A 16087-nucleotide genomic window follows, 5' to 3' on the forward strand; every position below is an offset into this window, starting at 1 on the left:
CTTTCTTTCTTTCTTTTTTTCTCCCCCCCCTCTCTCTCCCCCTCTCTCTCTTTCTCCCCCCCTCTCTCTCTTTCATTCTCTCTCTCTTTTTTCTTTCTTTCTCTTTCTCTCTTCCTTTCTTTCTTTCTTTCTTTCTTTCTTTTTCTCTCTTTCTTTCTCCCCCCCCCCTCTCTCTTTCTTTCATTATCTCTCTCTCTCTCTTTTTTTTTCTTTCTTTCTCTTTCTTTCTTTCTTTTTCTTCCTCCCCTCTCTCCCTCCCCCCCCCTCTCTCTTTCTTTCTTTTTCTCCCCCCCTCTCTCTTTCTTTCTTTCTTTTTCTCCCCCCCCTCTCTCCCCCTATCTCTCTTTCTTTCCCCCCCCCCTCTCTCTCTTTCATTCTTTCTCTCTTTTTTCTTTCTTTCTTTCTCCCCCCCCCTCTCTCTCTCTTTCTCTCTCTTTTCTCTTTCTCTCTCTCCTTCTCTCTCTTTCTCCTATACTTTCTGAGCCCCTAGACAAAAAAGAGCATTTAACCCATGTGTGTGAACTGGGACCCCACCAAATGGGAAAATAAAAAAAAATTTGGATTTCTTTAAGAACTAATGTAAAGGTAGGCAAAATTGAACAGGATCATTTTACTATTTTAGTTTATTTCCATGGTTTGTTTTAACAGTTGTGCTATTCTATGATTCCTAAAAATGTTATATAAAACACATTAAAAAGGAACGTGTTTTGGTCTAAAGGCGCTTTAAATAAAACAATGGAACCATAAAGAAAATGGGAATTCAAGGCTTTAATCACATGACCTAGAAAACGCACCCTTCATCCCACAACGATACATCCCTCCCACTTGGTCATAAATGACATCCCTAAGGTTTTTAATAACTTTTTATGGGTCCCAGGTGTCAGGAAAGTAACTCTGCGGAGATATGACAATGTTAATATAAGCCCTTTTACTGTCGCGTAGAATCCAGGGAAGAAATCGTACTTTCATAAAAATGATTTAAAAATAGAGAAATAAATAATATAAAAATGGATACATTTACATAGACTGACTTCTCTTGCACCTTTTATAGCAGCTTTTTCTTCACGTAATGCTTAAAGGTCATGTTCTCCAAATCCGCTTCACAGCCTTCTGTGTGAAATAATTAGTGGGCTTCTTTTAAAATGTTACAAATTAAAAGCAAAAAAAAGTGCTAAAACGGCAACTTGTTAATTCGTATCCTTAAACCTCAGTTTTGTTAAAGAAGAACGGAACTCTAGCAGTTGGGCCCAAATAAAAGGCAGACAGAAAGCAATTGACTAGTTACCAGTATTGCTTGTGGTCTCCATGTAGATGATCTTTTCACCATTTTTTACCAAGCCTTGTGCCTATATGGAGGCGTCCATCTAGACCAGGCTAAATGGTGGACCGTGGTCCAGATCCGGACTTACTGACAGCCCAGTCCAGACCATCAGCCCACCACCTTGCTGTCCTGGATCCTCACTAAGCTGCAGTCATTGGTTGTTAGGATTGCCGGCGCCATAGCAGTCCCACTCCCTGAAGTGCGCTTCTCCTCCCAGCTCCCGCCCCCACCTGGTTCTAATGGACCCTACTGATCTACAGTGGGAATCTGATGTATGGGGACACTTTGATGGGGAAACCTAATGTGTGGGGTCACTTTGATGCAAGGGGGCACTGTGATTTTGGTAGTTGATATATGTGAGCATTATGAGGTGCGAATCTGATATACAGGGGTACCCTGATGGGGACACCTGATGTAAGAGGGCGCCATAATAAGGACACCTAAAATAAGGGCACCCTGATGGGGACTACTGATGTAAGGGGGCACCCTGATAAGGACACCTAAAATAAGGGCACCCTGATGGGGACTACTGATGTAAGGGGGCACCCTGATAAGGACACCTAAAATAAGGGCACCCTGATGGGGACTACTGATGTAAGAGGGCACCATAATAAGGACACCTAAATAAGGGCACCCTGATGGGGACTACTGATGTAAGGGGGCACCCTGATAAGGACACCTAAAATAAGGGCACACTGTTGGGTGAACCTCATGTATTGTCACACCTGAGGTATGGGAGCACTCTGATGGGGACACCTGATTTAAGGGGGTACTTTGATAGGGACACCTGATATAAGGTGGTACTCTGATGGGGACACCTGATATGAGGGGGTACTCTGATGGGAGCAACTGAACTAAGACCATACTCTGATGGGGACACCTTGTGTGATGTGAATCTATTTTCTTTCACTTGAAAAGAGATATTTGGACCTTGGCTGGAAGAAAGGTTTAGCGACCAGACCTCCTTGAATTTTAAATCATTACCCCTGATATAGACAAGGGCAAGGTTTTGCTTCCTCATGTCAGAGCCTCCAGCAAGGAGAACCATTTAGGTATGGAAATTTGTATAACCAGCTTGGATGTAAACATGCAAAGTGTTCAGTGCTTGGACGAAGGGGAGATTGTGAGGTCACCACCCCATCTCATCCAATTAGAGAGTGCTTTGCATTCATTGATAAAATGCAGTGCCCTCTGACTGGTGCCCATGCTGATGATCAGCATGCAATACAGGAGCTGCTCTGCAAACTTGTCTCGGAAACTTGTGGGGATCACTGTAGTAAGGGTGCCTACTACACTGATTTCCAGCTTTCCAGGTATTGTCACACCTGATGTATGGGAGCACACTGATGGGGACACCTGATTTAAGGTGGTACTCTGACAGGGACACCTGATATAAGGTGGTACTCTGACAGGGACACCTGATATAAGGTGGTACTCTGATGGGGACACCTGATTTAAGGGGGTACTTTGATGGGAGCAACTGAACTACGACCATACTCTGATGGGGACACCTTATGTGAGGTGAACCTATTTTCTTTCACTTGATAAGAGAGATTCAGACCTTGGCTGGAAGAAAGGTTTAGCGACCAGACCTCCTTGAATTTTAAATCATTACCCCTGATATAGACAAGGGCAAGGTTTTGCTTTCTCATGTTAGAGCCTCCAGCAAGGAGAACCATTTAGGTATGGGAGTTTTTATAACCAGCTTAGATGTAAACATTTTCTCAATGAATGCAAAGTGTTCAGTAGTTGGACGAAGAAGAGATTGTGAAGTCACCACCCCATCTCATCCAATTAGAGAGTGCTTTGCATTCATTGATAAAATGCAGTGCCCTCTGACCGGTGCCCACTCTAATGATCAACATGCTATACAGGAGCTGCTCTGCAAACTCGTCTCGGAAACTAGTGGGGATCACTATAGTTGGGGTGCCTACTACACTGATTTCCAGCTTCCATGGAGGAGAAAGGAAAGCAGCTCTAAGTGTAGCAAGTTCTAGTTTTATTAAACAGTAAAAAAGGGCCATTCACATGTAATAAAAGTTATCAGGCTTATCAGTAATATAACCGCTCATCATCCAGCCTCCAGGTCTGCTCTGCATAGCAAAGGATGCAACTCTACACAGGGATCAATGACGTCTTAGCTTCCGGAACCACCAGGGAATGCATGGAACCATGGGGATCCTACAGATATGGCACATACAGTACATACTTACCTCCTGTACAGGCAGACAGTTACTGAAGAGCAATAGAAGAATGAATGAATTACGAGGGCAAAGTTCATTGAGAACTTCAAGCCATCTGCCGCAGTGGAAGATGGAACTTGTAGTTCATTCACAGATGGCGCTGGCAGAGCTCGGTTTTAAAATGTGATAGCGGGTGCGGGTAGTGGATCCCAGTGGGGGATCGGGGTGGGTGGTTGGGTCTTCTGCTTTAGGGGCATATTACATTCTACACTCGGAATATGGGTCAACTTAGCCTTGAATTCTCCATAAGGTTCTCACAACGTGTCTTGTGTACCCTTTATTACTAACCAGGTGCCTTGATCTCGGGGGAAAAACTTTTTCCCATTAAGGATGTCCTGGGTGTGGCATCTGGATCACCCTCAACTGTTATTAATAGGGAAGGGAAAAGTGGTCTGACAACCAGGGGCAAACTGACAACTCATGGGGCCCCCGGGCAATAGGGGATCATGGGCCCCCTGTGTCCTCACCCACACTCAAACCACACCCAAAAAAGCCTATGAAAGTTACTAGGGGCATCTCATGGGGCCCCCTACTGACCCTGGGCCCTCGGGCAGTGCCCGAGTGCACAAATGGTCAGTCCGCCCTTGCTGACAACCCAATATGGGGCCCCCAGTCGGATTCAAGCCCCGACAGATGACAACAAAGAAGAACTTTCAGTTTGAGGGCCTTTTTCATACATTCTGGGAAGGTTTTAGATCGAAATGGAAATAGAAAAAACAAATAATTGACTGCATTAAGTTTTTTTTTACTCTTTCTTCTGGAGATGTATAATATATGTACAAATATATATTTATCTGCTGTATATCTATAATTTTTGCCTGTGCAATACTGCATATATTGATTTAAAAATTCTATAGTATGTCTAAAATATCTGCTCTTCCCCTCAGTGTATTTGTATATATATATATATATATATATATTATAATCTGTATACCGTCCTAGCAAAGGATTTTGGGGTACAGACATGAATTGCTATTTCAGAATAAGTCTTGCACAATTAGTTGCCTTTCATGACATGAAAGGGCCATCATGTCCACCATCTTCCTTGTTCCCATTGTACCAATTAGAAATCAGAGTAAGAAAGTGGAGAATGTTTGCCCAAACCCAGATGATATCTGTCATTGCTGGGCCAATGAGTTGCCTGCTCATGACATCATTGACCTCATTGACCTCATAATAGGCATATGGCCCTATTAGGACAATGTCAATTATGTCACAAACATCCCTGCCCCTTTGTGTACTTCATTTTGGGGCATCTCCCACTCACAGCTCATTGGCCCAGCAATGTCAGCTACCTCCTGGGTTTGGGCAACCTTTTTCCACTCTCTTAGTCTGATTTCTAAATAATACAAAGTGGACAAGGAGACCAATGAGTGCCTCTTCTCAGCTCATTTGCCCACCATGATAGTTAACTTCAAGGTTCGGAAGCAACCTAAGCTAATTCCTAGTCACTATTTGGAAGCCGGAGCGATGATAAGTCTCTTGGAGAGAGTGTGTGTAGACAGAAAGTGGTTGAAAGAGGTTAAAAAAGATCAGCAGTACAGAAAAATTAGTAAAAAAAAAAAAAGAAACAGTATTTTGACCACATCCAGCTGACGTGGCACATATATGAAGCCTTTCTGCCGGTGGGCTCTTACAGCGAGCAGCCGCATATATGCATCCCTAGGTAAACCCTTTTCTGTGCTGACAGCGCACTCCCAACACAGTACTGGGCAGGTACCGGAAAGTTCCCAATGCATACTAGCGATCGAGAGCTTTCTGATCACGTGATTGTGGTGACCGCCAGAAGGCAAGTGTACAATCCAAACGCACACATTCCTACATTAAAAATGGCTGCAGTGGGTGCTGCAGTGACCGTCGGCTGGAACCAAACAGAATCAGCAAGGGAGAATGTCACCAGCACAGCAAGGATCACCAATATGGGTCCAAAACTTTTAAGGAACGATCACATAGTTACAGCAAGGGAACATTTCGGAGTCTCGCAGGCAGGGGCGGACTGACCATTCGAGCACTCGGGCACTGCCCGAGGGCGCGGGGGCAGTAGGGGGCACCATGAAATGCCCCTGGTACCTTTTTTATAGGCTTTTTTGAGTGTGGGCAAGGACACAGGGGCCCCATGATCCCCTATTGCCCGGGGGCCCCATGAGTTGTCAGTCCGACCCTGCTTGCAGGACCTTTTCATCAGGACCCCTTCATCGTCACATGCCTGATGAAGGGGTCCTGCAAGACTCCGAAATGTTGCCTTGCTGTAACTATGTAACGATCGTTCATTAAAACTTTTGGACCCATGTTTGTGATCCAAGGTGTGCTGGTTACATTCTCCCTTGCTGTTACAGCCAATCACATCGGTCACATGATCGGAATGCCCGCCTCCAGGCATTTAGATCCTGTTAAAAGGCCGGGAGGCAGCGGCAGGAAGGGGCTAAAATGAAAAAAAAAAAGGCAATTGTTTATAAAACACTGTGCTTTTGCACCCCAAATGTCATCCAGCTAGGATATAGATCTACTTTCAGTAACTCCCCTAACAGAGATTGTTTTACAACTTTACTGGGTAAAACCATGTGATTACATTATGAAGGCAGGCTTCAAGAAGTAGAAGGGATCTTTTCTTAAAAGTGATCATTCCACTTCCAACGGAGGGCAGAAGTGGTTATATTTTTTCCAATTAAAAAAGTAAAAATTGGAGAAAAAAAAATCCATAGAATTTCTGCCCAAATGAAATGGATTGCATAGGTAAAGGACATTTTCCAACATACGCCAATCTCTAGTGAATTTCCAATGAATATAAAGTAGCGAGTGAACTTTACATTTTTATACCTGTTAAGATAGTTACAGTATGTTCACTATTTATTTAGAGAGTAACCATTATATATTCTTTATGGAATTTTAAGTGTACAAATAGACAGTGATAGAGAATGTCTTAATCCGCTTATATCTTAATCGATAAAAAACAAACTTGGAGATATAATTAACCTGTTGCCCTCTAACAAATATGTGTCGTGACACAATTTTGGACTTTAACGCCCACAAGCCATCACTGGGCAGCTGATGTTTCAGTGCTGAAAGCGTGCTCACTGTGCGTTCCCAGCACAGTGATGAGCCCTCATAGACTTGCCCAGCCTTAAGTAATGACTGACAGCTGGTGGAACTGGCTCCCAGTCATGTGACCACTGTGACATCACAGTGATCAACTGATGAGGCAATCCTTCCTGCCACCAGAACAGAAAGACCCAGTTAACGGGATGACAAGGCTGAGCGGGAGGGGGATAAAGAGAACCTAAAGCTTTGTTAAGATAATTCAATTGAGAATATGCAAAAGCAGCACTTGATCCCCACTAACGATCGGACCAGCTCCTAATCATGTGACCCCTGTGACAACCAATCAACATGACTTTAGATCCTTCTTGCCCCCCCTGGGGCATTTAGAGATGTTTAAAGGGATGGTGGTGTGAGGTGGAAAGGGTAACTGTGTCTTGGACACCAAGATGTTTAAAGTAAGTATGATTGTGTTGATCAAATGTCTGGTCTTGAGTACTGAAGGGTCTGTGTAATTATTTGTCCTGATAAGAGGAGTGTCTAGTAAGCAGGGGCGGACTGACCATTTGGAAACTCGGGCACTGCCCGAGGGCCCGGGTCGGTAGGGGGCCCCATGAGATGCCCCTGGTACCTTTTTCATAGGCTTTTTTGAGTTTGGGCAAGGACACAGGGGCCCCATGATCCCTTATTGCCCGGGGGCCCCATGAGTTGTCAGTCCGCCCCTGCTAGTAAGTAATTGTATGTTGTCCATAAGACCAAATACCTTTATTGGTTCTTCCAAATGGTGATGTATGTAACTGAGCTCTGTATGTGTTGTTCTCGTCACTTGCGTTGAATTGCTAAGTGTCCCACACGTGTGTATAATTTGTCTGTCCGAAATATAAGTCAAACTCCTCTCCCCGCAAGAGAGTGGTTATGAATTCCCCAGTAACGGACATTGAACCTTTCAGCTGGTGGAAATGGTTGCTTGCATTTAGTTCCTGGAACAGGGGGGGTTAAAGGATTAAGATTGCAAAGTTGCAGCCACAATGGCTACTGGTTAAAGTGGAAGTTCACCCTAGTTACCTATCGGACACAAGGGGGCACCAATCTCAGTGTAGAGGGTTCAAGATTTAATGGTAACAAGAGGTTAAAATCTACTCACATACTTGTGTCCGATTTGTCTTCTACAGAGTTCTGCTTCGCTCTATGGGGAGCTTCCTTCACCATCCATCCTCCACCAAGGACCCTTTGACTATGGACTTCCCCTTTTCCATTTGTCGCTTCATCACCACCCCATTTTGAACTCATTACTATTGTACGCTTCTTCCCCTATTTGTATTTCTCCAGCTGTATCCGACATTTGTCACTAACCTATCTAGACTCTTCATGTGTGGTCCTCTCCCAGTGCCGTTTTGTTTTTCGTTTTCATCCTAGTTACCGTAGACTTACTCTATGAACACTAAACAGCCATGTGCCAGGTGTACTGTACCTTTAATGCATGGTACCATGTTTTACTTCTGTGTGATTGTCCAGCATTTACTATTGGAAACTGTTGGCCATTTACACTCATAGCCCCCTTCATGCTATGTAGCTTTTTGACTGCATTAGGACACAAAGGAAGCATTTTCCAACCCAACGTTGCAATCACAGGATTGAGCAACATTATGATTTGCATGGTGTTGGCTCATAAATGGCCATCAGCTTCCGATGCAGATTGCTGGGCACCTGGAATAAGGATGGAAGTCAAACATGTGTTTATCTGGGTACATGTGTCATATGGCTGTTTACTGTTCATGGAGTAATTCTAGGAAGACATTTCACTTTAATAATAGATTGGTGATGTAAAGTGTGACATGATGGCCCTAATACAGGGGTCTCCAAACTTTACTGCCCTTTGAACTTTACGGGAGCCAGACTGTGGCCAGTCAGAGTAGAAATGCCCCGACATCAGTGGAAGTAAACAGAGCCATTGGCCTGGTGGTCAGTAGGAGTAAAAAAAGAAAACTACATCATTGCATCAATTACATCATCAGTGTCAGTGGGCAGAATAGTGTCTCATATCAGTTGAAGGAATAGTACCCCAAACCCCAACAAAGGCAAGTAAAGGGCCACATCCGACCCATGGGTCTCAGTTTGGAGACCCCTGCCCTAATACATGAAGCTTCCTATGCACTTAAGTTGTGCTAAATAGCACTTAAGGCATGCTAAAATTGGCTTAATAATGATTAAGAGGCCACTTTAGCATGCTTTAAGCACACTTTAAAGTACTGTAAGTACTACTTGAAGCTTGCTGAACCATGGTCAATGGATGACACGCAACAATGACATCAATGAAACAGCTATATAGGTGCTTTGAGCAGTCACCACTGGCTCATTCGCCTTCTTGAGGGTCAACAAAAGTGGCCTCACTTTTTTAATACTTTTTGATGCAGAGAGCTCTTTTCGTGGCTATCTGCTCGAATATATCATAATTACTGGGAACAAAATCTCTGAAAAGTCTTTTTTTTTACTTTTAGAACAACTTACCATTGCTAGCAAATATGAGATTTTTGCTTGAAAATTCTAGTCTGGACTACACAGCGTACATTTCCTAAATATTATGTATGTACGTATTTGCCTACGTGTATGAGTGAAATAATATGCCATATTGGACAATATATCAGCAACAGCTTTTGTTTTCTTCAGTGCCAGGTTGCAGATGGACTCTTGGTCCAAACCATTTTCAGGTGGCACCACTGCGCTTACACCATTTGCCACAGTTATCACTGGCTATTGGTAAGGTCTCTGTAGACATTCGCATGGCACCATATTTTTAGTGACCCAAAGCAAAAGGTAAATCCATTGTTGGTGCTGGGACCTCCTACTTGGGTTTACTTCATAGCGGCGGTTGCAGAACCGTTTCTTGAAGACTGTGAGGCACATATTTAGGAGATTGTGTTGAATAGACCATATGAACCACAAACCAAGTCTGTAGGTGATCCAATTCTAAGACCGTAAAACCTGAATAAGAAACCATGCTCACAGGTGGATCCGACTGTAAGACGGAGGGCGAGCTGCTTAAACAGCTGAAATAGCCACAACGATGTTGATGAGAAGGAAGCAAAGTCCACTCCTGTGTCGGGTATATTTCTTTTCCAAGGAAAAGGCTGTAAAGAATCAGCTAAAAAGAGCCCAAAAAATAGGATAAAATAAAGTTATAGAAATCCAGTCTGTTAAATAAAATACTCCTTTTTGCACTCGCTCACTGTGTTCTGTAAGTCCATCTCGTTTCGGAAGGGATAGTCCATGTTTCCGGAATACTCTTTCTCCTTAGGTTGGCTTTTGCCGTGTCTCTTTTTATGTTGGTAGAGGATCTTGATCATGATTGCCGCGATGCAAAAAATGATGAATATCGTTATCGCTATCACACCTACAAAGGAAACACAAAAATGACATACGTATATCACCACGTGGCCTCAGTATTTGTCAAAGCATAATTACAGTTATAATTTTTTTTTTCGACAGTATTGGAAACAAAGCAGGAGATTCTATCTTGAGGACTTTGGATCCCATATCATTTGGTGCAAGCAAGGGTAGTGTTAGTGGCTATATTAGGTCAATAACATTATGCTCCTTTGCGTACATGCAGCTCTGGGTTGGGGAATCCCCCTCCACCCACAGCTCCCTGGCCCAGCACTGACAGCTGACTTTCAGGTTTGGTACCAATGGAACCAAGAGCACATCCCAAACTCATCCCTAGTCAGCCCAACTGGAGAGGGTTAATCTTCATAACGTGGAAACATACAGTAAAATACCTGCCAAATGGAAGATATAGGGCTCTGTGGTAGTGCAGTGCCCTGCCAGGGTGTAAAAAGAGTTGTTGACCCAGGATTCTCATCCAGGCAGGTTGAGGGACTCCAGGAGAGTTTTGTCATTCAGAGGAAACTGTATTTTCTCATTGTTTAGTAAAGTCTGTTTTGGGACCTGGAGCCTGGAGATTTTTTAGAGATCTGGGTGGGATGAAATCTCCAATCCTGGTTTCTGATTTTCAGAACCACCAGCGCACTAATTGGGGAGGTGTGTGTTGGACTTTTTGTAGAGACCTTGCCATGGTTTTGGACTCCACTCCGGAAGACAGAGGACGTCTCTGTCCAGAAGTACAGATGGGAGCCAGAGGCTGCCAAGTGTATGGACAAAGCTTTTGAGAGAGGAATGATGGTATGGTGTTGGTCTGTTGGACCAGACTAAAGGTTTGGAGGCCCTATGTTGTTGGTTCTTTGGAAATAGAGTGGTATGGTGTCATGGTCAGTTGGACCAGACTAAAGGTTTAGAGAATTAATGTTGTTTATTGTTTGTGAGCTGAGTTGTACGGTGTCATGGTCCGTTGGACCAGACTCAAGGCTTGGGGGCTTAATGTTGTTGGTTCTTTGGGAACAGAGTGGTATGGTGTCATGGTCTTTTGGACCAGACTAAAGGTTTGGAGGCTTAATGTTGTTTGTTCTTTGGGAACTGAGTGGTACGGTGTCATGGTCCGTTGGACCAGACTCAAGGCTTGGGGGCTTAATGTTGTTGGTTCTTTGGGAACAGAGTGGTACGGTGTCATGGTCTGTTGGACCAGACTAAAGGTTTGGAGGCTTAACGTTGTTTGTTCTTTGGGAACTGAGTGGTACGGTGTCATGGTCCGTTGGACCAGACTCAAGGCTTGGGGGCTTAATGTTGTTGGTTCTTTGGGAACAGAGTGGTACGGTGTCAAGGTCTGTTGGACCAACTAAAGGTTTAGAGGCTTAATGTTTGTTCTTTGGGAGCTGAGTGGTACGGTGTTATGGTCTGTTGGCCTAGACTAAAGGTTTGGAGTCTTAATGTTGTTGGTTCTTTTGGAACGGAGCAGTACAGTGTCAAGGTCTGTTGGACCAGACTAAAGGTTTGGGGGCTTAATGTCGTTGGTTCTTTGGGAACTGAGCGGTACGATGTCATGGTCTGTTGGACCAGACTAAAGGTTTAGAGTCTTAATGTTGTTTATTCTTTGGGAGCTGAGTTGTATGGTGTCACGGTCTGTTGGACCAGACTAAAGGTTTGGAGTCTTAATGTTGTTGGTTCTTTGGGAACTGAGCAGTAAATTGTCAAGGTCTGTTGGACCAGACTAAAGGTTGGGGGGCTTAATGTTGTTGGTTCTTTGGGAACTGAGTGGTACGGTGGTACGGTGTCATGGTCTGTTGGACCAGACTAAAGGTTTGGGGGCTTAATGTCGTTGGTTCTTTGGGAACTGAGTTGTATGGTGTCACGGCCTGTTGAACCAGACTAAAGGTTTGGGGGCTTAATGTTGTTGGTTCTTTGGTAACTGAGTGGTACGGTGTCATGGTCTGTTGGACCAGACTAAAGGTTTGGGGGCTTAATGTTGTTGGTTCTTTGGGAACTGAGTGGTACGGTGGTACAGTGTCATGGTTTGTTGGACCAGACTAAAGGTTTGGGGGCTTAATGTTGTTGGTTCTTTGGTAAATGAGTGGTACGGTCTCATGGTCTGTTGGACCAGACTAACCAGACTAACCAGACTAAAGGTTTGGAGGCTTAATGTTGTTTGTTCTTTGGATTAAAAAAAATTCTGAAAACCCCTGTATGGGAAACTGACCAGTTTTGTTTTTAAACTTTTTAAAAATAAAAATAGACAAGAAAAGCCCTTAAAAAATGTCCTTAAAGGGATCGTTAACCTTCACAAAGAACTGCCTATGTAGGTAAGGGGTGTCTGTGGATAAAAACAAACTGTGTGTTTCTTACTAAAGTTGAATAGTGTGTTTGCTATAGGTGTAGGCCATTCATGTACCTCATGAAGCCTGACTGGAATACTCTCAGGATGTTGCTAGGCTGTTGCTAAGTGAGGCTTAGTCATTACTGTTCACCTCCACCATCACAGGAGTGTGCTTTTTCTCTGATTCAGACCCCCTCATATGCTCTTTCTTTCCCCTGATGTAGTAGCTCTGAGCTCAACATCTGAGAGCTCACTCCTGTTATGGTAGAGGTGCCAGGAATGACTAGGCCTCACTTAGCCACAGCCTGGGAATATTCCAGTCAGGCTTCATGAGGTACGTAAATTGCTTACACCTATACCAAGGGCATTATTCAACTTTAGTCAGAGCTGCCCAGTTTGTTTTCCTCTACAGACACCCCTTATCTGCACTGGCAGTTTTTTTCTAAAAGCGAACTAACCCTTTAATGCACTACCATTTGGAGTTCTCCGAGCTCTCAAAGAATACTAAGGATTCACCAAAACAAAACAGCAATTCCTAGACTTCAAATTTTTGGATGTCTATGGAGGAGCACCTGATAAAAAAGTTCATCTCACTTTTGAAACAGGAACATCAAATACAGCCAATGCATTTCAAGGAAAAATAGCCTCCAGGGTTGAAGCAGTCGATGTTAATAAAATCCCTACAGAATGCACTAAGGAACCCGTGACAAGGCTTGATGAAGATCTCCTGCTGGCCCTAAGGGCAGCCGGCTGAGCCTAGGACCAGAACAGGGCCCACTCATGCTATGTTTCAATCACAGATCTGCTTTTCTGAAGGCAAAAATATTTTTTATGGTGGATCTATCAAAACCAATTTTCACTTTTGGTACAGTGCTATCACATACACATAAGGCAGACTTCAAATTTTGAATTTTAGAAGGGATAGTTACAGAATGATGCTTAGGAGGTTATGGTAACAATCAAAGCTTTTCTCAATAGACATCCTTGATACAATTAGCAACAGAAAGCTGATAAAAGGTCCACCCCTCCCTGCTCTATCCAATATTACAAAAAAGTATTGCCTCCAGTTATCCTTCAAATCAGTGATCTCCAAAATGCAATCCAGGGGCCAGATATGGCCCTTTTCTTGCTTTTATCTGGCCCTTTGGGCACAAATTCCCCCCCCCCCCAAAAAAAAAAAAAAATGGACAGACTCGATGGACCACTCTGTATTTTTCTGCCATCACTTTTCTATGTTTCTATGTATTTCATCCACTGATACCAACAGTGAGGCATAATAACTGACAACAATGAAGGGGCATGATTTCTCCCAATAACACTAACAGTCGGGCCCAAAAACACCAATGATGGGTCACAATTCCTCTCAATGACACCAATGATGGGGCACTATTCCTCCCCACTGACACCAAAGATGGGGCACTATTCCTCCCACTGATACCAATGATGGGTCACAATTCCTCCCAATGACACCAATGACAGGGCACTGTTCCTCCCCACTGACGACAAAGATGGGGCACTATTCCTCCCACTGACACCAATGATGGGGCACTATTCTTCCCACTGACACCAATGATGGGGCACTATTCCTCCCACTGACACCAAAGAAGGGGCACTATTCCTCCCACTGACACCAATGAAGGGGCACTATTCCTCCCACTGACACCAATGATGGGGCACTATTCCTCCCACTGATACCAATGATGGGGCACTATTCCTCCCACTGACACCAATGATGGGGCACTATTCCTCCCCACTGACGACAAAGATGGGGCACTATTCCTCCCACTGATACCAATGATGGGGCACTATTCCTCCCACTGACACCAATGATGGGTCACAATTCCTCCTAATGACACCAATGATGGGGCACTGTTCCTCCCCACTGACAGCAAAGATGGGGCACTATTCCTCCCACTGACACCAAAGATGGGGAATGGTTTATTTACTCCCAGTGGACACAGTTTGGTCCCCTAAAGTCTTAAGGACAGTAAACTGTCCCTTTCTTTAGCTTGGAGACCCCACTTTAAAATTTAAAAAAAAGTCAATGACTATACCTCATAAACAAAATCCCTAAGTCCAGAAAATTCATTTTCTTAAGAGAATTGCCATTGCTTATAAAATGAAATCTCTGGGCCTTGTAGGTTCATCTAGGCCATCAAATAGCCGGCCAAACTGCGATTTCATTGACAGCTTTCCAATAGGACTGACACCATCCTCTGGAATATTAATGTTTCCCGAGAACCCCGAGTGATTGCTGATGGCACCAGAACTCGGGGAAGGACTTGGCAGCTGCCATCCCTGCTGATGTGCACAGGAATTAATTTACTACAAGCAGTTATGACCTTCTCACTACAGAGGCTGGGAGAAGGCTGAGGGGTTGATAGGTAAGAAACGGTGATAGATGAGTTGTCATCGGCTATGAGGAAAGATAAGATGTTCCGTGAAACTTCCAGCCTAGAACAAAGGCCATTAATGAGATATATCAGTGTGTTTAAGATTCTGGTGGACTGTGTGGGAATGGGGCTATAAATTTATTATGATAAAAGAAACAAAAGATAAAAGAAACAAAAAAGATATTGCAAACATTTTGTTTTATGTTCTAAAGGTACACGCCAGACAAAATGTTCAATCTAAGCCTTGAGTTGTGAATAGGAAGCAATGCGTACACGCTTAGTACTTAAAGCAGACCTTCACCTACCCCAGATTGACTGAGGCTTTGTGCACTGCTGCTACCTTCTGCAATTTTAATTGGCATGTTTTCTGGGGTTCTTTTTGGCTCTGTCCACCCCCTGCTATTCTTTTCTAGGAGACAATGATGCATCCCTGGTGTCTCAGCCTCCTGGGATTTCGCAACACATATCCCAGGAGGCTGCAGGGGTGGGAACTCAGTTTTGGATGCCAGAAGAGGACAAAGATGGCGGCTGCTGCACTTGATCAGTGGATTGTGGCTAGACTGCTGAATCAGCTGGGCAGGTGAGCATCTGAATTAGTCAGATATCTATATCACAAGGCCCACAGGTCATTTAATGCAGCCATGGCACCTCTCTTGCAGCTGCGGTACCCCCTTGTCTCCACATTCAGCAACAGAGACGAGGACAGACATCCTCCACCAGATCCTATGCTTCATAGTACGGCAGTGGAGAGGCTTGTCTCTGCCAACTCTCCCCATCTCAGCAGTTGTCAGCAGAGACAAAGACAGAACTCCTCCACCAGATCCTCTGCTTCATCGTACGGCAGTGGAGAGGCTCGTCTCTGCCACCTTTCCCCATCTTCGCAGTCAGCAGCAGAGACAAAGACAGAACTCCTCCACCAGATCCTCTGCTTCATCGTACGGCAGCATAGAGGCTCGTCCCTGCCTCCTCTCCCCCTCTCAGCAATTGTCAGCAGAGACAAAGACAGAACTCCTCCACCAGATCCTACGCTTCATTGTACAGCAGTGGAGAGGCTCATCTCTGCCACCTTTCCCCATCTTAGCAGTCAGCAGCAGAGACGAGGACAGACATCCTCCACCAGATCCTACGCTTCATTGTACAGCAGTGGAGAGGCTTGTCTCTGCCTCTCCCCATCTCAGCAATTGGCAGCAGAGACAAAGACAGAACTCCTCCACCAGATCCTACGCTTCATTGCACAGCAGTGGAGAGGCTTGTCTCTGCTGCCTTTCCCCATCTTAGCAGTCAGCAGCAGAGACGAGGACAGACATCCTCCACCAGATCCTACGCTTCATTGTACAGCAGTGGAGAGGCTTGTCTCTGCCTCTCCCCATCTCAGCAATTGGCAGCAGAG

General features: G+C 44.4%; 1 protein-coding gene across 1 annotated transcript in view; it reads right to left on the reverse strand.

The window, feature by feature from the left end:
* Positions 1–410: 410 nt before the first annotated feature.
* The window catches only part of LOC149462256 (contactin-associated protein-like 5), a 577382-nt gene continuing 561705 nt past the window's right edge, over positions 411–16087 (reverse strand). Inside the window, exon 24 of the mRNA XM_089677193.1 lies at positions 411–9991. Coding sequence (XP_089533319.1) covers positions 9795–9991 — 197 coding nt within the window. The 3' untranslated portion in view covers positions 411–9794. The remainder of the gene's footprint in view (positions 9992–16087) is intronic.

The sequence above is a fragment of the Staurois parvus genome, unplaced genomic scaffold, assembly GCF_062004578.1.
Source record: "Staurois parvus isolate SC_StPar_1 unplaced genomic scaffold, SC_StPar_1.0 ptg000179l, whole genome shotgun sequence".
Taxonomy (NCBI): domain Eukaryota; kingdom Metazoa; phylum Chordata; class Amphibia; order Anura; family Ranidae; genus Staurois; species Staurois parvus.